The 26,572-nt window shown below is 38.2% G+C and overlaps 1 protein-coding gene across 1 annotated transcript; it reads right to left on the reverse strand.

Annotated features, from left to right (window-relative positions):
* Window positions 1–481: 481 nt before the first annotated feature.
* LOC307254373 (CD276 antigen-like) lies at window positions 482–26,137 on the reverse strand. The gene is given in 13 exon segments (XM_080032736.1): window positions 482–2,338; window positions 3,732–3,858; window positions 4,137–4,253; window positions 5,577–5,741; window positions 6,246–6,312; window positions 17,448–17,597; window positions 18,644–18,810; window positions 19,289–19,405; window positions 21,215–21,379; window positions 22,655–22,811; window positions 22,813–22,872; window positions 23,055–23,221; window positions 26,022–26,137. Coding segments are annotated over 13 exon segments (1,905 nt in total). The 5' UTR covers window positions 26,065–26,137; the 3' UTR covers window positions 482–1,935.
* Between the last annotated feature and the right edge of the window lie 435 nt (window positions 26,138–26,572).

Here is a 26,572-nt window from a genome sequence, read left to right on the forward strand (position 1 = left end):
AAATAAAGCTTACTTACTTTTATTTTGAAGTCAAAATGACCCCATATCCGTTACTGGTTGTCAAGTTATGTACCTTCACGCAGCATGGGGTGGGAGGCGCCGACACTCATTCCAAAGACAATGGATGGTGAGGGGGATGGAGGGGGTAAAGTTAAGAAGACATTTTAACGACTTTAATTTGTTTTATAAAGTATATACAGCGATACAAAGTATCAGAAGCGAATGAATAGACTAGAAGAAAAAAAAATACAATAATTAAATATAAATATTAAGAATAATAATGAATGGCCTACTAAGACATAGGCTTACTGCTAGGCTACTAAGCTAGACCTTTAGTAATAAGAGGACTAGGCTATAGGCTAGGTCTATTCAAATGTTTACCCTAGATCCTATATCAGGTAGGCCTACTCATATGAGAATTACGGTGTTTGTGTAGTGAAATGTTGCCATCTAGTTCAGGAATCATGCAACTGCAAGAAGCTGTTTTGGTAATTTTAAATCAGGTTTATTTATAACAGCATATTTCATAAACTGAATGCATCTCAAAATGTTAAACAATAACAGAAACAAATGTATAAATCCCAGAGTAAAACTGATAACACCATTGCTGAGATGAAAAAATAATGGCATAGGCTATGTATACTGGCATATTTCACTGCATTGACAGAAATCTCTCCATAAAAGCATTTCAACAAAACAAAACACAGGCTATTTGAATGTGACATTACATAAGGAGGTTATGTAGCCTAATGGTTTAGGTTAAGATTTGTTAAATCATAATTTCCATTTGCGAAGAGGTTCTTGTTCTAGTTTCTATAATGTAAAGCTGAAAACCAACAGAAGCAAGCAATAGGGACACCATTAAAACAAGTTGATTCTCCATGTTTCTATACAATAATGATAAACAGTATTTAAGTCAAAACAAAACAAACCCATTAAGCACATTAGTGACACAAAGCTGAGCTTCCTTAAAATAATTAACTACCACCAGTTATACCCAAAAGAAGAGGCCGCCTCACATCAAGACACACATACAGGCAGACATTAAGTCTTGAATTCTTGTTACAACATATTGAGTTTTAAAAGTAAAATCCTATCTAATTTGGGATTAAGCAGATCCCTAAAAACCTGGTTTTCCTGGTAGGTTTTCTCCAGGGGAATTGTGAAACGTTTTTCTGGTTTCTTATGTTTGTATGCTGTGAGTATCCTGGGCAAAGTTTATACCTAAACCAGAGAGTGTGTCACTGTTGACGCCCCACATCCACTCTCTGTTTAAAATAGATCAGATGAGATTTGTGGGCACCGTTTTGGGTTCCCTGCCCTTCCTCAACTAATCCTCCCACAAACAACTTCACTATCAATATTGTTCTACCTCTCGAACAGAAAATGACACATTATGCTTATTGAAGTAAAGTTGCAGTGTTGGAGCCAAATAGGTGCAAGATCCATTGAGGCATAAAATCTTTCTTTGGAGCCAATTAGCTCACATGTTAAAGCTATAGTGTGTAACTTCTGTTGCCTCCATGAGGAATTCTGAGGAAATACAACAACACTGACGGCACATCTGCACGAGGTAAGCCGTCAATGATGCGCATCGCATGGATTTAATACCTACTGCTGTACGTCCAGGTTTTTTGCTTACCAGTAGAATCAACAACTAGGCATTTCTTGGGAGCCATTGTCGGGGGGGTGACACCAAACACTGCCATACTTAGAAATACGTAGAAATACAGAAAGAGTTTAGTGGAGCTGATATATATTTCAGGCTGGCTTTATAAACTTTATGACAAAACGTTTGGCGATGGCTTGAATACTTTAGTGTTTATGAAAAGGTACGCACTATAGCTTTAAGTGTGACTTAACCTGATGTCATTGGAGTTAAATCAATGGTGGTTGACAGAAGACAGAAGACGGTAGCTGATACAGGTTGAGGCCTTAGTCATCATAGTCCCTCCGTGCGGGCTTATCGTTGGCTCTGTCAGGATACCGATCATCAGCAGGCTCATCGTAACGACGCTCTCTGCTGTCGTCATAGCGGCGCTCGTCGTCATAGCGCTCATGACGGTCACTGGACTCTCGGCGGTCGGAGTCGTCACGGCGATCAGTGTAGTCGCTGCGGCGGTCATCGTAGTCGCTACGGCGGTCATCGTAGTCGCTACGGCGATCATCGTAGTTGCGCTCACTGCGTTCCTCGTAGCGGTCACTGCGTTCCTCGTAGCGGTCACTGCGAGCGGTAGGACTCTCCACTCTGGAGTCATCATAACCCTCTGGAGCATCGGTGCGGCGTCTCTCCCCATTTGCAGCTGGCTCTTCGTCAGCAAACGGTTTCTCTGGAACTCTGCAAAAGTGAATATAAAATGATCAGATGTGTGCGCGTGCCCTGAAACCGCCAAAGCGGTGTTGTTTTGGTTGGTTCCTCGAATTTTGGTAACAGCGAGAGTAAAAAAAAAAAAAAAGTGCGTCGCTGACTTCACTCAAGAGGAAGAGTTTGTCAGTCTGAATGATCACAGAACAGCAGAAAACAGAGAGCCGAAAAAAACTCTTACTGCAAATAAGGAGAGAGTGGAATGTTGTCAGAAAATTGGGCAATTAATTTATTTTACAGATCGTTCTCGGAGTGCGTAACGTGACATTATAAAGCAATTAAAGGTTGAACTCGGATTTAAACACTACACCATTTTAGAGCTGCAACGATTAATCAACGAATCGATTATTAAAATAATCGGCAACTATTTTGATAATCGATTAATCGTTTTGAGTATTTTTTTTATAAAAAAAAATCCAAATTCTCTGATTTCAGCTTCTCAGATGTGAATATTTCTGGTTTCTTTAATCCTATTATGACAGTAAACTGAAATATCTGTGTGTTTTGGACATAACAATACATTTGAGGACGTCAACATGGACGTCAACGTCAAATTAATAAAATTTTGATTTTGATTTAGGCTAATAGCCCTTTATTTGCATCTTATAAATACCATCAAAATAAATAGCCTAGATACAAAACCTGCAGTCTGCATTTTCCGGACAAATATGAATCTACTGTGAGAAGCTTAACCTGCGAGTCTGCAGCGACGTCCGAACTGTGACAGCTGTCACCTGTCACGTCCCAACTAATCGCTACTGATGAAAAGAAAGAAGCCTACAGTGAAATAATGTTGCAACCTGTGATTTTATAGAACGCTTCATTAAGAGCCAGTGTGTGTAGATTGCCAGGTAAAATCATTTGAGGTGAGAGCATAGAGTGGCGCTGCATATAGTAGGTCTAGGGTATTTTACATTTTCTGCATCAATAACTATGCATGTGGCAAAAAGCCGCAGCGCGATGTTACAGTTCACTCTAATGTAAGCCTTATGTCACGGCTTTGTTTCGTTCATTAACTTACTGATCAATACGTTTACTGATTTAACTAGTTTACTCAGTGAGAAGTATCGCTCAGACAATATAGTCAGGTCCGCGCCTCCGCGGGATTTCAAAAGGTGTAGTTTCCTTAAAGGGCAGCGCTCTAAGAGCCGAATTTAAGCTCAAACTCTGGAACATAAACTGGTCTGGGCAGGTTAGCCGTGCAGCCTCTGTTACCACGGTGATCTATCCAGGTAGAAAGAGAGCCACCTTTCGTGATACTGAAAACCCTTGCTTTAGACTCGACAGACCTCGCTCAGCCCTTAATCTCGCTTCGTAGTATACCCCTCTGTGCTTGCAGTGTCTTTAAAAGGGACAGAAACATTACCCCATGACATATTCCTCCTCCTGTTTCTTCTTCCTGCAACAGCAGCAATAGATGACAACGATGAGGACGACCAACGCTGCAACCACTCCACAAATGATTCCTGCAGTGGAGCCAACGTTCATGGAAGCTGCAGGAAGGAAAAGACACATTTGAAAAATAATAATAAAAATATAATAATAATAATAATAATAATAATAATAATAATAATAATAATAATAATAATAATAATAATAATAATAATAATAATAATAATAATAATAATAATAATAATAATAATAATAATAATAATAATAATAAAACAACTAAGATTTCATTTAAAATGTATTCTTGTAAATATGTTTTTATTCAAAAAACTAAATTCCCCGATTGTTAATGAAAAGCAGAAGAAAAGAAGGTTTCTCTCACGCGGCATGACTGAGAGGGTGACATTGCAGGAAGCAGAGCGGATCTTGTTTCTTGAGGTGCAGGTGTAGAATCCTGATGTATCTTTGGAGATGTTGTAGAGAGACAGGATGCCACCCTCTGGAAGAAAGAGAGAAACGGAGAGACAGACAGAGACAGAGAGAGTCACAAACACATACAGTATCACTGCTATCATGATTATGTTGTTTACTCTAATTAGAGACTATACATTCTACATTGCTCCTGCTCATAACACATCCAAGGGGGCTTAATCAATACTGTTTACTATAGTTCCTGAAGCTTTTAGACCTACAAATACAAAAAGGTGATAAAAAGGTTATATGAATTATTCACCCTGTAAAATCAATTGTCACTGTCTGTATGGACACTAAAGAGGAGCTTGACCAATGCATCAATCTAAAGGTGATGATGAAATTAATATTAGACAAAAACGTATTGGTCAGTTTCTACATTGGGGATGATCACACTTGGGGATTTTTCTTTTTTGGGAAGAGGGGAGTAAATGCCCCTAAATCTCCAAATTTGCTCAAAACTGTTTCTCTGTGTTCCAAAAAACAAACTTAAACTGCATTGATCTTTAAACATCAGTGTTTGAATTAAGTTTTAAGATGAATGTAGTAACACACACTTCCCCGTGGTTCACCTTTAAACATCAAATGTGGCTGAGAATGGCCTTGAAAGTGGCTTTAAGGGATTATAAACTATAAACTTGGATACCTAGTGGCGCAGAGGGTGAAACGATTTTTTCAACCAGATCTTGTCATAGTCGGTCTTTTGCAGAAGTAAGTAAACCTGTTTGCATCATCAGTAGACTTGTATTTTCCCAGGATCGATAAGGATGTCAGTGTTACACTGACTGAGTTTATATGCACGGCATATTCCGATCATGGTCCATATTCCAGTTAATACAATATTCCAAATAAGGTGTTTACATGCACAGCAGCTATGGGAATATCCCTGTTAACATGTTAATCAGCCTATTCTGAATAAACACGCGACGTACACTAGTAGTGGTAGAAGCTGCACATTCTTTTCTAGCAATAATTCCCCTCTCATCCAAGGACATTGGAACACTCCTTATGTCATTGTCTTGCATTGTTTTATCAGACATGAATTACAGCTCTCCTTTGAAGGAGCCGTGTTGCATGTTTACACAACTAGTCAAAAAAAGCTGCGAAAATGCCAGACGGAATATTAAGTGTGAAGGTGTAGGCTACACATGTCTCAATAATGCGACTAAGATCGGAATACTCCAGTCCACATGTCTTAGTACGATTATTTGTTTACTCCAAATATGACCCTATTCCGATTAAGGTGAGCCGAAACTGCTGTTTACATGGCAATGTCTTATTTGGAATATGGTCTTAACCAGGTTAATATCGGAATACTGCTGTGCATGTAAACGTACTCAGTGATACTCACTGTCGGTGGTCCTGGGGTCTGGAACACGAGGCATGCTCCTGACATCTTTACTTTCCCAAGAATAAGTTGGTGTTGGGGAGCCTTCCTCAGACAGACAGGTTAGGTTGATGTTTTTGCCGTACTCTGCCTTTCCCTGGATCGTACAGATGGGTGTAGATGGAGCAACTAGAAAAAAAGAAATTAAAAAAATATATGTTGTCTTTAAAAATTACAACAAAACACGTCTTATCTAAATCGAGGTAATAAAAAGGAAACTCTTACTCATACATGAATAAACTGATGCAACATATTGTCTAAGAAGAACAGTAATGTATTGTTATATACTTTAGAATGAATGATATAACAAAAAGATGCCAACTGGTCACAGTAAAGCAACAAAGTTGGTAAAACATGGATACCGCAGGAAAAGTCTTTTTGATTATCTACTTCCCCATTTCCTGGCAGGGTTTTTGCATTCTATTGCTGTAAGCATAGCCTGGTGCGCTATATAAGCTTTAAATGCATAAACATGACACTCAATGACTGAGACTTAATACTTCAAATACTTACAGTACAATACCTGATATTATGCTGAATGGAAAGCCAGAGACAACGATACATCATTCATTTCCCCCACTTTTAAAAACAACAAAAAAAATAATGTTTTGGTGAAAACAAATGTAATGTTACCTAGAACCACCAGACGTGTAGTGTCAGCTGGTTTGCCCTCATCGTCCGTTGGGATCAGCACACGACACTCAAAATTCTTGTTGTCTTCTAGTGTGATGGAGGAGAGCTTCAGGTCGGCCTTTCCCTTGGCAATATCTACATCCACCGATACTCGCCCTTCATACCGTTTTTTGATGTCAGTTATGCCATTAGGATGAAAATAACTGATGATCAGGGTCTGTTAGAAAATGACACAATCAGGGGAAAGAAAGCAAAGTCATTAGGTCTTCTTATTGTTCACATTCACAAATCAATACTAATGATTTAGGATACTTCTGATGATGGTACATAGATATCAGAGAAACACACACACACATGCACATACAGTATTTAAACACAGAAACACATAGTAGTAGTCTGACCTCTTCAGCGTTAGCTAGTACGCCTTCAAGAGACCATGAGATGACGACCAGTGGGGGGTTTGAAATTTTGGTTTGAAAGCTGCAGGGCAGTGTGATGTTGTCCCCTCTGGCACGCTCATATAGGTCCTCTGGGATGTTCACATCGAGTGCACCAGCACCTGACAACACTGTCATAGATTTGAAAACAGAAAGAGAAAATACTATTAATAGGCTCAAGACAATTGCCCATCGTGTATTAAAAAAAAAAAAAAAAAAGTGTCTTTACCAAGAATGACTTAGTGACTCAGTAGGGGGAACCTGAGATCTGCGCAAATAACATAACCTACTTTATCACCCCACCCTCCCACCCACACACAATACTTATCTGTTCACACACCTTTACATTTACTGAAATAATTCTTTATTGGCGGGAACAGAAATCGGCGACAATTTTTCTAATAGTTTGAGTGTAGCCTATTATAATTTATAATTATAAAATAGGCCAATATTCATTGTAAACGGCAAGAAATAACACGTAACAGCTCTTCAGATGTTATTTTTCTCAATCTTCTGTGATAAAAAAAACTCAATCTCTTTGGGATTTTTATTTTTTGGCATTTTATGAACCAAAGGTTTTACCCACACGGATCAAGAAAACAATTTGATGAACCGATAGTGAGGATAGTTGCAACCCTAGTTGCGTTATTCTTAATGTTGGTTGATCTAGCCTAGTCTTTTTATTTTGAAACAAGTTTCTTTTTTTTTCTTTTTTGAAATCAAACCCATTGGAGAACACCAAGTCTGCGTGAAAGAAAAACAGTAGGCGAGCAAAAAACTTCATATTTGTTTATGTTGATTTCAATATTGTGTTTCCAAATTCGAATTTTTAAAATATTTAATTTTAAAAAGAAACTTACCACAAAACTATTCAGACAGATCACCTGCATAAACAGGTAACCTGGACCTGTTCACTTTGCGAGTAGCCTAGCCTACCTTTGCGCAAACAGGTGTGGCCGCTCAGGAAGGCGCAAAGGAAAGAAGCAAATATTGTTGCTGGAATACTCACTCAGACCGAGCAGGGCCACGAAACACGTCCTCCCGTCCATTGCCATAACTTAATTTGTCTTCAAAAAACCGTCAATGGTTCCTCTTTTGGAGTTTTGTTTGTCTAGAATGAAAAGATGAATCCGGAGCCGCCCGGTAGGCTATTTGCATCGAGGTCGAAACCCAACAGTGTGCTCTGGGTGATGCGCCCGATGGGTGCGCCCGTTTAGATGACTGACAGCGCTCTCGGCCAATCACTGCAGCTCCTCCTGTACAGGTAACATTCTTGATGGCCGCTCATTTGACGTGTTTCGGCTTGTCCTCTGATCCAGTGTGCCTGACTTCTTCTCAGGAAGACTCCTTCCCCGGATGAGATTGCTTTTCTGAGGGCTGGTGCACATGTTGATTTTCCCTTTAACAAGACAATTTCTTGATCTCTAGATATTTCTTATTGTGTGTAGGCATACAACCCATGCAATCAACATACATTCCAAATACGTTTATTAATTTATTATCTATTAAAAATCAGTAGCAAATTAATGTACAAAATGTTGCAAGAGACCGAAAGAGGAAGGGCCTAAAAGGCTTTGAAAAACTGAAAACTTGATAGTGTGAACAACAGAGAAGCGTTTATTCCTGTCCGACTGGTTTGGCGAGGATATCTCGCCTAGAGGCACACACACAACAAACACACACACACACACACACACACACACACACACACACACACACACACACACACACACACACACACACACACACACACACACACACACACACACACACACACACACACACACACACACACACACACACACAGTGTGTCTGAAGTGTAAAGTATAGGCTGTTTGATCAGCCTTGCGTTGCACTGTGTGCAGGTGTCTTTTCTACTACAACACTGAGTGGATCTGACTGGAAGATATCCAACAGTATCCTACATCCTTTAGCACACAAGCATGAGCATGAGATAAGATATAACAAAAATCTTGTCCTTACAATAAAGCATTCACACAAATGAAACCCAGCTGCTCTAGCTATGTACAGATACAAGGCTGTTTTCTGGCAGGTTTGATAGGATCACTTTCATAGGCCTACCTATCTCTGTCTGTAATAAGGCTACAAGAAAGGGTGGTTAGCTTAGCTTTGCACATTGGGTGGAAACAAGGGGAAACAGCTTGCCTGCCTTGTTCGGTGGAAACGAGGCATAGAGGTTCATACCTGTGTGCATTCCATTACGTCTGTTAGTTTTTTAATTCAACTTGTATGTTTAGTCTCTGGTTTGTTTAAGACATGGTCCTATGTCCCACATTTCCTAAATTGATAATAAGGTCTGTATAAAATATTTTGACATAAGCTTCTACATCTGTCATACATTTGTCCAGCTCTCTCAATAGACATAGCCTACATTACGTTAATTTGACAACCACATTCCTCCCAAAGGACTTTGAATAAATGTATTCATCCTCTTTAAAAGTTAGATATCCTCGAAAGTTGAAATTGTGTCCTTCCTTCATCCTATAATAATTGTGCCAAACTTACAGTTTTCACTTCTTCCCCAGACGTGCCATCCTCCAACTCTCCACCAGATGCCCTCAGACCTTTCAGGCACATTCAACTGCAGCTGTTTCCACTTCCCTAAATTGCAGTGCAATCAGATGGCTCTCCCCATAATTCTCCACTCTTTTCCTTGTACTTTCCATTCGATCCGCCGTTGTCTCTGCGACATGCCTGTTAACTTATTCCTGACTGTAAATACAATTTCATTCATCAAATTATTGTATACAACCTGCTGCAGTCTGTGTCTGCGGTGGACACAGCTATCCAGTTAAAGGTCCGAGGTTTCCTACATCATTTCAACATGTTCATTTAGCCCATATAAATTTGCAGTAACTCAAAACTACACGGTGAGTCTGTTTGGTTTGAACTAATTATTAGAAGACATTTTCAGTTTATATTGTGTTATTTGTTTTGTGTCATTGCTGTAAGTGTTTTTTTAATGTGTGCTGTTGTATTTTAATTTATGTATTTTATGTAAAGCACTTTGGTGAATTTAGGTTCTTATAAGGTGCTATATAAATAAAAGTGACCTTGACCTTGACCTTATATTGGTCCGGCATTGCATGTTAAAGGTTCAGTAAGCGGAATGGTCAGTTTAGCTAACTTCCTGTCAGTGACTGCAGTTAGCAGTCCCCTCGCTCGTCCCTACGTCACCACATTAATGCACTGCGGTCTTCCAGAAGCGAGTTATCTAGCATCTTCTCAGATCCGTAAGTGTGATAAAACATGATAAAAACCATCAAAACAGACATTGGGAAGGATTTTTACCTGCTACGCCATTGTAGACGCATACACATTCACCCATCTATGCTCTGCACGTGCACCGTCAGTGAGACGGGTGCCGGTTTGTAGCGTTCACTCTTCTGATTGGTTATCAGTAGTGGGATCCCCGAAAAGTTTATTTGACGATTACATGCAGAGCGGGTGACTGAGAGATCGGCTTTATGAACGTGCACACTATATTTATGATTACTGTATGAATAAAGAGCGATTTAACACTTATATTAACATAAATAAATCGCTTGCTTCACCTTTAAGTAGGCCTAATTTAAGTTGTATTAATTGATTTTCTTTTGAGTTACCTTGCATCCTGGTCAGACTAAAAATGGGGTCGAGGGTGGAGACTGACCTTGTATTCTGCCAACAGCTGGGGGATTAGACCTTCTTTGTATGAAGTTACAATTTACTCTCTAAGTTGTCCTCCCCTGTGTGCTTTTTTACTTTGATCACAAGAGTATATTCTTCTCCCTCAGTTATTTTCTGGCAGGTCTCTTATTTGAATTAGCATGTGTTGTCCCAGTAAATCTCCATTTACATACGGTATATCATATCTAAAGGGCCTTATACCCATGTCCATTGTTTTCTTTTTCTTAAATACCAAAAAAACAAAAAAAACTTTGGAAACGTATACCTGCTGTGTTCCCCTTTTGCCTATACAGTTATTTTAATGTTTATTAAGCAACCAGACTTCCTAAGGGCTCTGGCCATATACTGAGGGGCACTTTACACGACAACAGGAAAACAGCAAACGCAGGCATGAAACCGCAGGTTTTTGAGATCACCTCCCAGGGAGGATTTTTTGGAAAACACAACGGTTTTGGTTTCATGTAAACACCGAAACCATTTCCCCTGGTAACGCTGACGCCACGGCTGCGCCCTCACACATGCGCATTGCGTTTGGAGATAAATGGGCATGCGCCGTCTTTGTAGGTCCATGTGCGCCAGTTGGAAAACAACAACAACAATGGCGGATCACCGAGCTTTATTCGCTGTGCTGTTGCTGATGAGTTTGTTATCGTGCCGACAATCGCTCCTACAACAAAATATGGAATTGCTGCACCAATGCAAAGCAGCTCCACCTCGTCGTCGGTCCAAACTAAACTGGTCGCCATGTTTGTTGTTGTTTTTCACAGAGCTGAGAAAAAGAATCGTTCTTGCGCAGGTGCGCCTTTTTATTCAATTCTTACAGCCGACACCGGATGCACCGGAAATGCTATTTACTACTTGTACCGCCAATTGCTGGCCTGGCATGCTTACTACATCGATTTCGTCCCGTTTCCTCTGAAAACATGTGTACGGGTGAAGATGTCAGATAAATTGTGTCTGAACGGAGTTTAAAAAAAAAAAAAAAACGGGAAAACTGTCACGTTTTCACCGTGAGAACAGGGCCTGAGAGATAGACCATGCATTTCCCTGTGAGGTGGCCTAGCCTGTCCACTGGCGTGAATCTGAGCCAGCTGAAGACCATCCCTACACTCCAGTCACCAGAAGCCGGCCTCAGATAAGCTTTAGCTGCCTGGTTGATCTCCTTGGCTTCATTATACGTGGTAACTGTAACACACATCATTGCTCCTTATTAAAGAAAAAGGTTGGTATAGTGATAAACAGCAGTTTTTATTTACATTTAAAGCTCTTTTTGGTAAGTGGCCACTTTATATTTCTGCCCAAGCTTGATTGGAAAATTGGATCTTGTCCTATCACGTTCCAGTGAGCTGCTCCTGCTCAAGGTTTCCTGAACTCACTCCAGGCTAGGAATGAATGGCTTTTCAATTAGTGCTCTGAATTCATGGAAAGGAGCAATTTAAAATGAATACTCCTTCTTACTTTTCATATATCCAAACAAAATTGTTTAAAAAAAATTTAATCAGTGTTATCCTTGATTATTGTGTGTCTCTTGCATTCAGTCACTGTAAATGATGGCTACCTCAGTGTATTGAGTTTATCTTTCCAAAATGGCCAGCAGTAACCACTGGCAACCACCTTCAAAAAAATCATGCAGCACTATAGCATCAAAAACATCTGAAAATAATTATTGACAACAGAATGTGTACTGTTACTCATGGGAAACCTGCAGCTTAAAATTGTATGTATCATTTCATTGTTAGGTTAGGTTTCTTTATTAGTATTTGTTGTGCAGACAGGATACAGCAATCCGAGGAAACAAACAACAATACACCATTTGTTCAAAAGAGTACGTATTTGTTATGAATTAATTAAAAAAATATTTGAGGAAAAAAAAGAGTAACCCATAACCTGTTGAATTCCTGAAACATCAAAACAAACAGACTTCAGTAGAATACAGAAGACAGCAATGGAACATATAACACCCACTGGAATGCTCAAATGTCTATAGATGCGGTGCATCCCTCATACCAATATTTTGTTCAGTAGCACAATTTCTGAAGGTACAAAACTATCTCGGTCATGCTTGGATCTAACCTTAGGAACCACATAATGACCGCCAGAGTGGCTGTCGGCATGGTTACATGAATGTTAAAATGGGACAACTTTCTAAGGCAAACACTGCTGGTGACCTTTTTGGAAAACTGCCTGACAATTCTTATTAAAGGTTAATTTAGAGTATGACTATCCCAAGATACATACACTTTTCAACACACTCCACTGGCTGGCCTTTGATTATTGTATGGGTGGGAGCATGCTTTCTTAAATCAATCATCAATTATATAATTTGTATTGAAATGTTTTGCTGTAAAAAAGAATTGTCACATCACACCAGCTTATACAATCATTAACAACTGGGCCATGGCTGAACTTATTGTTGTTTAGCACACTCACAACTATGTCATCTGCAAATGTCAAAATATGCCAGTTGTCATATTTTATTTGGCACTCGTCTGTGTACAGTATAAAAAAGAAGGCTGAGAAGATACAGGCCTGGGGGGATAATGGTTAATTTGGACCGTTTCAATGAACAGATAAAATACAGGAAAATAATCATCTGTTAATGTATTAAGAAAGTCAAACATATACGAGGCTGTTACATCGTTTACAAAGCAAAGCCAATTAAGCATAACATCAAACAAAGGAAATTACTCACGGTTCGTGGAGCATTGTGTCTCCGCCCGGGCCCGAGGTTTGTTTAAGGCTCTATGCCGCTAACGACGGTCTATGGCCTGCCTGGACATGTAGCTGGTATGGGTTCAGAAACGAAAGTGGGCTCCGCTGTTGGGCTGTTCGGTCCAGTTAAACCTTTTATATACTATCTTATTAAACCTATGGCGTAAGTACACTTTTGCGATAAAATATATGCTCACAAGTTTGCGCTCATTAATATTTATAGATGAAGGGGCATATCATGCAATTGTGGCTGTGTTTCCGCAGCTGTGTTATTTGGGGATATTACGACGGTTATCATATATACTGTATGAGTTAAAGGGACTCTTACCTTTGTTGCATTTTTACACTTTTTTTTAATTAGGTTAAAATGGTATTAATAAGGTAATTACACTCTAAAATATAAGACAGACCCACCAGGAGTAAAAACAAACAATGATTTCAATCTCATAATATTATGAAAAATATATATAAAATTCAACCAATCAAATCGTTCGGACCGAACGATTTGATTGGCCGACAGACCTGTCTGTTTGCGGTCTGCTTCTGTATTGCGCATTCTCAACTAGAAGGTTTGTTTTGATTCCACGGCAGACAGTAGCGAGTAGCGACCATTGTAGAAAAGGCCCCAACGTTCATAAGTTACAGTGTTGTTATTTCTTACAGTGTGTTAAAATGTGTTTTGTTCAGTGTGGATAGCAGTCGGTTAGGGCCGTGACGTCAGTCGGACAGAGAGCATGTTTAGTTTCCGTTCTCTTCTCCCTCGGTCAGATGTGTGAGCGTTGCCGCAGTAAGCGATCATTCCACATGGAAACGTGTTTATCTGAGTTTAAATGTGAATCACCCGTGTGTGAGTATGTACATGCAGTCCCGATCGCTGTTATAATATAGTTTGCATGCGATTCGCGGGTCGCAACAGCTGTTGTAACGTCTCCTCACGAGCGGAGTTTAAACCTTTGTTCTTTTCCCGCGATCTATATGCGACTGTGCCTGTGAAAGAAGGAAAATAAAGAGCGGATAAAACCCTACTCTTCCTCTCCTAGTCTCATGCTTAGGCCTATAGTCTGACGCCTTTGGCCATAAGTGGTATTCTGGCCGACAACTCTGAAGTGAAACCAGTGATACAAGCATGGAATGAGGGTGTGGGGACATTGGAGGGAGGCGGGATGGTATGATAGTGCTGTAATTCTCAATTGCAGGATCGGTAAGAGTCCCTTTAATGCAGATGTAAATATACATATGTATCTGCATTAACTCAAAAATAAATATACAATTGTCGCTGTTTCTTTCTTTATTCCAAATGTTATTTTTGGAAAAAAATTATTGATTGTCTAGTGCATTACTTTTATCTGACTTTCTGGATTGTTTGACTCAGTGGTTGTATCTTTGTCCTCTTCCAGGTTAACATGGAGGAATGAATGTGTGCCTCTGGTCTATGTGAAAGAGCGACGGTGTGGCCCTTCATCTGGCAGCATCTGAAGTCCACCTACATTCACACTATTCTCATCATATCTGCTTGTGATAATTGTCATTGATTGTGATCTTTTTTGATATATCTGGTTCTGCACTGTCCGTCCTGGGAGAAGTATTCCTGCTCTGTAGCTCTTCACCTTTCAATGTTTTTTTAATGTAAAGTGGTTTACAGCATGACATATGATTATATAAGAAACATAATTTTATTAATTGATAACTTAACAGACCCAAAAGTATTATCTTTTGAATATTTTAGTGTAATTTTTACATATGAAAATATGCCAAAAAAATGTCATACTTACAGCTTCTCCTATTACAGTGAGGCTTTTATTTTGAAACTACACATCAGAATGTCCTGAAACTTCTTGGGTGACCTCATGGGGACGTGAACGACCCTGGAGTGGAATGAGTCTGGAATAACAGGTAGTTTCCTTTTAAATTGAATCCAAAATCTTATAAAATGTGTCTCATATTTCAATATCTAGTGGGCTTTTAATTTGAAACTACACATAAGAATGTCCTGAAACTTCTTGTGTGACCTCATGGGGTCGTGAACTGTGACCATGGAGTGGAATGAGTCTGGAATACCAGGGCATTTCCTTATAAATTGAATCCAAAATCACATCTAATTTGTCTCATATTTTCAATAACTAGTAGTGGGCTTTTATTTTGAAACTACACATCAGAATGTCCTGAAACTTCTTGGGTGACCTCATGGGGTCGTGCACTATGACCCTGGAGTAGAATGAGTCTGGAATAACAGGGCATTTCCTTTTAAATTGAATCCAAAATCATATCTAGTTTGTCTCATATTTTCAATATCTAGTGGGCTTTTATTTTGAAACTACACATCAGAATGTCCTGAAACTTATTGTGTGACTTTATGGGGTCATGAACTATGACCCTGGAGTAGAATGAGTCTGCATTAACACGGCATTTCCTTTTAAATTGAATACAAAATCATATCCAATTTGTCTCATATTTTCAATATCTAGTGGGCTTTTATTTTGAAATTACACATCAAAATGTCCTGAACCTTCTTGGGTGACCTTATGGGGTCGTGAACTATGACCCTGGAGTAGAATGAGTCTGCAATAACAGGTAGTTTCCTTTTAAATTGAATCCAAAATCATATCTAATTTGTCTCATGTTTTCAATATCTAGTGGGCTTTTATTTTGAAACTACACATCAGAAGGTCTTGAAATTTACTGGGTCACACTATGGGGTTGTGTACTATAACCCTGATTTGGAATTAGTCTGTGATAACAAGGCGTTTCCTTTTAAATCTCCAATAAAGAAAACTATTGACATAATGTAATATTGACATAATATTGACAAATGCTTTTATTTTGAAACTATGGTTTTATTTTGAAACTAGTTATGTGGCTTTAACCGTAATGGCTAGTACAAACAGGTACAGCAAAAAAACGGGTCGGCTGGCTGGACTTTCGTTTTTGATGTGTTGGCTGGCTTGACCGCAGTTCTTAGGTGGCAGGATTTCGAGAGAGATTTTGCAATAAGCAGTGCTGACATTGTTTCTTGAGGTGCAGATGTAGTATCCAGATGTATGTCTGCAGATATCGTAGAGAGACAGGATGCTGCCTTCTGGAAGACAGAAAGAGAAAGTCACGTATCACTATCAGACAGTGTCTATCATCAGCTTTCATGATTTTATTATTTTTTCTTGTAGGCTATTTTAAAGACAACACATTCAGTGCTACTGTTAAGTAATCTGAGGATGCTCAATCAATTATTAACGCTGTTTATTGTACTTCCTGAAGCTTTTGATGTAGACTTTGGTGATATGAAGATGTGTCTGTCATCCTGTGTCAAATATTAACCCTATGAAACCTGTAAAATCAAATGTCACTGTCTGTATGGACATAAGAAAAGCCGAACCAATGCATCGGCATAGACAATTATACTGTCCAATTTTAGCTCATCAGATGCTGGTTTATATGTAATGAGAATATTACAAATTAGAAATGCCTTGTAGCCTACTGTATATGTTTGATGTAATTTAAAAATAATATTACCATTACATTTGAAAAAAATTAAAATAAATTAAATTAATGTCTTTGTTTTTTTAACAAATTCTCACATATCAAAATTAAAAGATGAATATAGACAAATAATATTGTAATGACCAGGTTCTACATTTGGGATACTGTACATACTCTAAATGTATTTTACATTTTTTGGGGAGAGCCAAGTATGTAAAACTATATGCATCGACAGTCCCAAGATTGATAGTGCTGTCAGAAAGTGTGTCAAAGATACTCACTGTCGGTGGTTCTAGGGACTGGAACACGAGGCATGTGCCTGACATTCAGTCTTTCCCACCTATAAGTGGGTGGTGGGGAGCCTTCCTCAGACACACACGTTAGGTTGATGTTCTGGCCATACTCCGCCATTCCCTGGATCTCACATATGGGCTCAGATGGAGGAACTAGAGAAAGAATGTATTTTGTATTTGTCCTTCTAACATTACAACAAAACATATCATCTCAATATAGGGATGATTAAAAATGAAAAACAAATAAAGAATAAACACATACAGTTTATTTTCTCTTACGGACATTAATGTGTTTTGAGAATGAGTGTTATAACAAAAATATGCCAGCTGGTAACAGTAAAGTTATAAAGTGAGTAAAGATGGATTATGCAGGAAATTTATTTTTGATGATCCACTTCCACATTTCATAGTGTGTGTGTGTGTGTGTGTGGGTGTGGAGAGTCAGAAACGACATGCAATACATCATTGATTTCACACACCTTTTACACCTGAAATAATTAAGTTTTGGTGAAAACAAATGTAATGTTACCTAGAACCACCAGACGTGTAGTGTCAGCTAGTTTACCGTCGTTTTCACCTGGGATCAGCACAAGACACTCAAAATGCTTGTTGTCTGCTAGTGTGATGGAGGACAGCTTCAGGTCTGCCTTTCCCTTGGCAATATCTACATCCAGGGACACTCGCCCTTCATACAGTCGTTTGATGTCAGTTAAGCCAGGATGAGAATAATAAACAAGGATCAGGGTCTGTTAGACAAGGACACAATCAGGGGAAAATTAAAAGAGGAAAACGAAAGTGGGGTGGAAACAATTTTTTTTTAACAAAGATTGTTAAATTAATACAATCTAATAATGAAGATAAACAAAGGATTGAAAAAGTAAAAAACAAATTGGAGAATGAATCAATATGATATTTCCCCAACAGATTGGAAACAAATGTGTAAAAATATACATGACACAACAAGGTCATGTTATTGGAGAAAATAGTCATGGAAGATTTTGATTATACTGTATATATTATAACACCACAAATGTATTTTGGTCATGTAATGTGATTCAATGTTTTGGGGAAAAATCACTGACAGAAATCTCCAAAATCGTTGGTACTGTTGTTAACAAAAACCCATTGTGTCTTCTTTTCGGGGAAATAACAAATAGAAATGAAAATAAATACTCCAAATAGTTTTTAATGATAAGGGTAGCAATAATTAAACAAATGAAAAGAAATTGGTTAAAAAATTATAACTTGCACAATGATAAATGGAAAAATCTGGTCAGGGAAATATATGAAGTGGAGAAGATCACAATGAGAATCAGAAATCAATTTAACATGGATTAAATATATAACAAAGGAAATATTTCCTTCTATTGTCAATATGGACAAACATCCTACATTGTTTCCCCCTATTACATGACTTTGCTCATTGTTCTATCTATCAAACTAGGGTCTGTCTATTAACTTATGAACTGCCTATGAATTGCAGATTCTTACTGTTATTTGTTTATTTTATTAACACAAATTAATGTTAATAAGCATCTAATAAGGTCCTTATTACCTATTAACTAAGGCTTACTACAAGAACCTTAGTATAAAGCGTTACCAATTTATTTTCTATTTGTTTCTAAAAATAATAAATAAATAAAAAAGGATAAAGCAAAGTTCTCGTCTCATTTTACGTGTTGCTAAAACTATACTTATGGACTAATATTGTTCTGATGATGGTACATAGATAACACAGAATCACACAAACATGCACATATAGAATTTAAACACAGAAATACATCGGTCTGACCTCTTCAGCGTTAGCTTGTACGCCTTTAACAGACCATGAGATGACAACCAGTGGGGGTTTTGAGACTTTGGTTTGAAAGCTGCAGGGCAGTGTGATGTCGTCCCCTCTGGCAAACTCATATGTTTCCTCCGGGATGTTCACGGTGAGTGCACCAGCACCTGACAACACTGTCATAGATTTGAAAAAAACATAACATTTTAGTTTTTTTACTAATTTGACTGAAATTCCCTATATTTATTTATTTATATAAAGTGTTTTATAAAATAAATTGCACTGCCTTACATGTGTGTAAAATCTTCCGACCTTCCCACCGGCATACAGCACAGATAACACTAAAAGGTTCATATACTTTATGTTATGTTGTTGACAGTAATTAGCACGGTGTATAAAGTAAAACAATTCAGGTTGAGCAAAAAAAAAACGCTAGCATTTCATTAGATCTTATGTTTCTAAATTCTTATTTTGTTTACTTGTACAAATATTTGTTATTATTTAAAGCAACTGCATAAACATTTATCTGTGTTAGTTCACTTTGAGAGTAACTTTGTGCAAACAGCAACTCTGGAAGGAACACTTTACAATAATGTACACAAAATGATTAGCCTGGCACCGCAGAAAAGCAGAAGAAAAGAAGGTTTCTCTCACGAGGCATGACTGTGAGGTTGACATTGCAGGAAGCAGAGCGGATCTTGTTTCTTGAGGTGCAGGTGTAGAATCCTGATGTATCTTTGGAGATGTTGTAGAGAGACAGGATGCCACCCTCTGGAAGAAAGAGAGAAACGGAGAGAGAGACAGACAGAGACAGAGAGAGTCACAAACACATACAGTATCACTGCTATCATGATTATGTTGTTTACTCTAATTAGAGACTATACATTCTACATTGCTCCTGTTCATAACACATCCAAGGGGGCTTAATCAATACTGTTTACTATAGTTCCTGAAGCTTTTAGACCTACAAATACAAAAAGGTGATACAAAGGTTATATGAATTATTCACCCTGTAAAATCAATTGTCACTGTCTGTATGGACACTAAAGAGGAGCTTGACCAATGCATCAATCTAAAGGTGATGATGAAATTAATATTAGACAAAAACGTATTGGTCAGTTTTTACATCGGGGAGGATCACTCTCTCTTGGGGATTTTTATTTTTTGGGAAGAGGGGAGTAAATGCCCCTAAATCTCCAAATTTGCTCAAAACTGTTTCTCTGTGTTCCAAAAAACAAACTTAAACTGCATTGATCTTTAAACCATCATCTGTGTTTGAATTCAGTTTTAAGATGAATGTCGTAACACACACTTCCCCGTGGTTCACCTTTAAACATCAAATGTGGCCGAGAATGGCCTTGAAAGTGGCTGCAAGGGGTTATAAACTATAAACTTGGATACCTAGTGGCGCAGAGGGTGAAACGATTTTTTTAACCAGATCTTGTCATGGTCGGCCTTTTGCAGAAGTTAGTAAACCCGTTTGCATCATCAGTAGACTTGTATTTTCCCAGGATCGATAAGGATGTCAGTGTTTCACTGACTAAGTTTACATGCACGGCATATTCCGATCATGGTCCATATTCCGGTTAATGCAATATTCCAAATAAGGTGTTTACATGCACAACAGCTATGGGAATATCCCTGTTAACATGTTAATCAGCCTATTCTGAATAAACACGCGACATACACTAGTAGTGGTAAAAACTGCACATTCTTTTCTAGCAATAATTCCACTCTCATCCAAGGACATTGGAACACTCCTTATGTCATTGTCTTGCATTGTTTTATCAGACATGAATTACAGCTCTCCTTTGAAGGAGCCGTGTTGCGTGTTTACGCGACTAGTCAAAAAAAGCTGCGAAAATGCCAGACATTAAAGGTGAAGTAAGCGATTTATTTATGTTAATATAAGTGTTAAATCACTCTTTATTCATACAGTGATCACTTACATAATGTGTGCGTTTCATAAAGGCGATCTCTCAGTCAGCTGCTCTGCATGCAATCAGCAAATAAACTTTTTGGGGATCCCGAAATTAATATCCAATCACAAGAGAGAACGCTACAAACCGACACCCGTCTCACTTATGGTCTCACTGCGGTGCACGCCAGAGCGACAGATGGGTGAATGTTTATGCGCCTACAATGGCGGAGCAGGTAAAAATCCTTCCCAATGACTGTTTTGATGGTTTTTATCATGTTTTATCACACTTATGGATCTGAGATGATGCTAGATAACTTGCTGCTTGAAGACCGCAGTGCATTAATGTGGTGACGTAGGGACGAGCGAGGGGACTGCTAACTGCAGTAACTGACAGGAAGTTAGCTAAAAGAACCATTCCGCTTACAGCACCTTCAAGTGTGAAGGTGTAGGCTACACATGTCTCAATAATGTGACTAAGATCTGAATACTCCAGTCCACATGTCTTAGTACGATTATTTGTTTACTCCAAATATGACCCTATTCCGATTAAGGTGAGCCGAAACTGCTGTTTACATGGCAATGTCTTATTTGGAATATGGTCTTAACCAGGTTAATATCGGAATACTGCTGTGCATGTAAACGTACTCAGTGATACTCACTGTCGGTGGTCCTGGGGTCTGGAACACGAGGCATGCTCCTGACATCTTTACTATCCCAAGAATAAGTTGGTGTTGGGGAGCCTTCCTCAGACAGACAGGTTAGGTTGATGTTTTTGCCGTACTCTGCCTTTCCCTGGATCGTACAGATGGGTGTAGATGGAGCAACTAGAAAAAAAGAAATAAAAAAAATATATACAGTCATATGAAAAAGTTTGGGAACCCCTCTCAGCCGGCAACATTGCACTGATTTGTTGAACCATGTACAGATACACAATCTGCAGCCAGATGTTCTTGCAGGTCTTTGGAGGTGATCTTTGGGTTGTGTGCAACCATTCTCACAATCCGCCGCATATGCCGCTCTTGTACTTTTCTTGGTCTGCTAGACCTGGGTTTAACTGCAACTGTGCCTGTGTCCTTCCATTCCCTGACAACGTTCCTTACAGTAGAAATTGACAATTGAAACCTTTGGGAAAGCTTCTTGTAGCCTTCCCCTAAACCATGATAATGAATAATCTTTGTTTTTAAGATATTTTGGGAGCAGTTTTGATGGTCCCATTCTGTCTCACTTCAGCAGAGAGTCAAAGAGAAGTGCAACTTGCATTTAGGCACCTAAAATACATTTTCTCATGATTAAACAGACATTTCTATGAGGTTCAAGGCTTAACAACATAATCCAACCAACTTTGTGTTTAAAGTCATCAGTTTTACATGCTGTTACAGGCATTAAAATCAACAAAACCACAAGGGTACCCATATTTTTGCACAGCCAGTTTTTCACATTTTATTTTATTTCACACAACCAAATACTGCTTTTCAAAAAATCTTTGTTTTGAAAACATCCCAGTAGTTACCTGTTCCTGGTAAATTAAAGACATACCACTTTTATCTTTTTTTTGTGAAAGCAGAGTCAATTATAATGCCGGCTGAGAGGGGTTCCCAAACTTTTTCATATGACTGTATATGTTGTCTTTAAAAATTACAACAAAACACGTCTTATCTAAATCGAGGTAATAAAAAGGAAACTCTTACTCTTACATGAATTAACTGATGCAACATATTGTCTAAGAAGAACAGTAATGTATTGTTATATACTTTAGAATGAATGATATAACAAAAAGATGCCAACTGGTCACAGTAAAGCAACAAAGTTGGTAAAAAATGGATACCGCAGGAAAAGTCTTTTTGATTATCTACTTCCCCATTTCCTGGCGGGGTTTTTGCATTCTATTGCTGTAAGCATAGCCTGGTGCGCTGCAGAAGCTTTGAATGCATAAACATGACACTCAATGACTGAGACTTAATACTTCAAATACTTACAGTACAACAATACCTGATATTATGCTGAATGGAAAGCCAGAGACAACGATACATCATTCATTTCCCCCACTTTTAAAAACAACTAAAAAAATAATGTTTTGGTGAAAACAAATGTAATGTTACCTAGAACCACCAGACGTGTAGTGTCAGCTGGTTTGCCCTCATCGTCCTTTGGGATCTGCACACGACACTCAAAATTATCGTTGTCTGCTAGTGTGATGGAGGACAGCTTCAGGTCGGCCTTTCCCTTGGCAATATCTACATCCACCGATACTCGCCCCTTCATACCGTTTTTTGATGTCAGTTATGCCACTAGGATGATAATAAGTGAGGATCAAGGTCTGTTAGAAAATGACACAATCAGGGGAAAGAAAGCAAAGTCATTAGGTCTTCTTATTGTTCACATTCACAAATCAATACTAATGATTTAGGATGCTTCTGATGATGGTACATAGATATCAGAGAAACACACACAAATGCACATACAGTATTTAAACACAGAAACACATAGTAGTAGTCTGACCTCTTCAGCGTTAGCTTGTACGCCTTCAAGAGACCATGAGATGAAGACCAGTTTGGGGTTTGAGACTTTGGGTTGAAAGCTGCAGGGCAGTGTGATGTCATCCCCTCTGGCACGCTCATATAGGTCATCTGGGATGTTCACATTGAGTGCACCAGCACCTGACAACACTGTCATAGATTTGAAAAAAAAAAAAGAATATATTTTAGTTTTTTTACTAATTTGACTGAAATTGCCTATATTTATTTCTTTATATAAAGTGTGGTTATGTTGATAAATGTATAAAATAAATTGCACTGACTTACATGTGTGTAAAATCACCCCACCTTCCCACCGGCATACAGCACAGATAACACTAAAAGGTTCATATACTGTATGTTGACTGAAATTAGCACGGTGTGTAAAGGAAAACATTTCAGGTTGAGCAAAAAACCCGCTAATATTTTATTATGCTGATTTCATTAGATCTTATGTTTCTAAATTCTTATTTTGTTTACTTGTACAAATATTTGTTATAATTTAAAGCAAAAGCATAAACACTTATCTGTGTTAGTTCACTTTGAGAGTAACTTTGTGCAAACAACAACTCTGGAAGGAACACTTTACAATAAGGTACACAAAATTGTTAGCCTGGCACCACGCGCCTACCTACCTCAGCTCAATTTTCCCCTCAGCAGTCAGTCTGGGTCCGCGCCCGCGGTAAATTTGCAGGTTTTTCTCAGCCAGATTTTTGGCTGTCCAATCAGCGAACAGAGGGAGCGACTCAGAAGCCCGCACATCATAGATATACTGTATATAGAACACTGTTCTATATACAGTATACACTGAGTGCACAATTATTAGGCAAGTTGTATTTTTGAGGATTAATTTTATTATTGAACAACTACAGTGCTCTCGGTCAATCCAAAATGTTAATGAACCTAAACCTGAATGTTTACGAAAGTAAAAGTGAGGTTTTGTCTTTCTTACGAGAATATATATATGTTTTGCTATTATTAGGCAACTATTAGTGTGCAGAATTATTATGCAACTAAATAAAAAAAAGAAAATTTTCCCATCTCACTTGTTTATTTGCATCTGTTAAAGTGAGAATAATAAAACAACTCAAAATTTACAAATACAAATTTCCGACATGTCAAAAAAAAAATCAGTGACCAATATAGCCATCCTTCTTTTCAATAACTGTCACAAGCCTTCCATTCATGGAGTTTGTCAGTTTCTTGATCTGTTGACCATCAACTTTTTGTGTAGCAGCAACCACAGCCTCCCAGACGCTGTTCCGAGAGGTGTACTGATTTCCTTAACTGTAAATATCCCATTTAAGCAGGGCCCACAGGTTCTCAATAGGGTTTAAGTCAGGTGAAGAAGGGGGTCATGTTATTATTTTTTCATCCTTAAGGCCTTTACTGGCTAGCCATGCAATTGAGTACTTCAATGCATGTGATGGAGCGTGGTCCTGTATTAAAATTGGGGTCTTCTTGAAAGATGCAGACTTTTTCCTGTACCACTGCTTGAAGAAAGTATCTTCTAGAAACTGGCAGTAGGTTTGGGAGTTGATTTTGAGGCCATCTTCAACCCGAAAAGGTCCAACTAGCTCATCTTTAAAGATACTAATAGCTGCCTTTAAAGATGAGCTAGTTGTACTCAATTGCATGGCTAGCCAGTAAAGGCCTTAAGGATGAAAAAATAATGACATGACCTCCTTCCTCACCTGACTTAAACCCTATTGTGAACCTGTGGGCCCTGCTTAAATGGGATATTTACAGTTAAGGAAATCAGTACACCTCTCGAAACAGTGTCTGGGAGGCTGTGGTTGCTGCTGCACAAAAAGTTGATGGTCAACAGATCAAGAAACTGACAAACTCCATGAATGGAAAGCTTGTGACAGTTATTGAAAAGAAGGATGGCTATATTGGTCACTGATTTTTTTTTTGACATGTCGGAAATTTGTATTTGTAAATTTTGAGTTGTTTTATTATTCTCACTTTAACAGATGCAAATAAACAAGTGAGATGGGAAAATTTTCTTTTTTTTATTTAGTTGCATAATAATTCTGCACACTAATAGTTGCCTAATAATAGCAAAACATATATATATTCTCGTAATAAAGACAAAACATCACTTTTACTTTCGTAAACATTCAGGTTTAGGTTCATTAACATTTTGGATTGACCGAGAGCACTGTAGTTGTTCAATAATAAAATTAATCCTCAAAAATACAACTTGCCTAATAATTGTGCACACAGTGTATATCCATGCGGTGCATGACATACGTCACGACCAAACGTTATGCGATTGGTTGGCAGATCCAGAGTGGCACTGGGCAGATCCAATAGTTTTAAACTTCAACAGACACCCGCCTTCAAGTGAGTTAGCGTTTGTCAATTGAGCGATTCCAGACATTCTGTACAAATGAAATGAAGTACGATGGTCTGGTAGGACTAGGCTACAAAATTGTAGTAACTACTACATATTTATGCATTACCTACTTCACATTTATTTATTTTTTGTAACTACTACAGAGTTATGCATTACCTACTAAGTTGTTTTTAGTAACTACTACATAGTTATGCATTACCTACAACATAGTTTTTTTTAGTTACAAAAACAAAACAGCAATGTAGTAGGTAATGCATAACTATGTAGTGGTTACTAAAAAAATAAAAATAAAAAATGTGTAGTAGGTAATGCATAACTATGTAGTAGTTACTAAAAAAACTATGTAGTAGTTACTAAAAACAAGAACAAAAAAAACTGTGTAGTATGTAATGCATAACTATGTAGTAGCTACTAAAATGAAAACAACTATTTAGTAGTTACTAAACAAATAGTGTAGTTACTATAAAAGAAAAAAAGAAAGGCTATGTAGGTAATGCATAACTATGTACTACAATGTTGTGTACCTTATTGTAAGATAATAAAAGTGTAGTTACTAAAGTGTTACCCAAATATTGTTAAAGGAATACTCACTCAGACAGAGCACAGCCAAGGTAGTCGGAATCCTCGCCTCCATTTCCACGACTTTTGTTTTTCTTCAAACAAACTGTCACTGTTTCTTCTGTGTGTAAGGTTTTTTTTGACGAAAAGGAAATGATGGATGTAAACCAGAAGGCGTCCTTTGAGTGATTTTCCTTATGGGTGTGCCCACCATGGTGAGCCAATCACTGCAGCTCTTTCCTTTTGCAGGTAACATATTTAATCTCTTCTAATCTGCCGTGTTTCAGCTTGTCGGTATGATGTTTACCTCCTAACTTTTCAGGTGCATTCCTTCCCTGAATGAGATACAAAGACATGACAACTAGAGACATTTTCTTAAGCTCCTTCTATTTCTTATGGTGTCAACAACCCATAATGCTAACATAAATGCCAATAGCATAATTGTCTTTATTATCAATTAACAATCAGCTTTCAAGAGACAGAAAGAGGAGGGGTTTTACAGGGTTCATGAAACTACAACCCCAATTCCGAAAAAGTTGGGATGTTATGTTAAATGTGAATAAAACAGAATGTGGTAATTTCAT

This window comes from Ammodytes marinus, assembly GCF_949987685.1.
Source record: "Ammodytes marinus genome assembly, chromosome: 1".
NCBI classification, from domain to species: domain Eukaryota; kingdom Metazoa; phylum Chordata; class Actinopteri; order Uranoscopiformes; family Ammodytidae; genus Ammodytes; species Ammodytes marinus.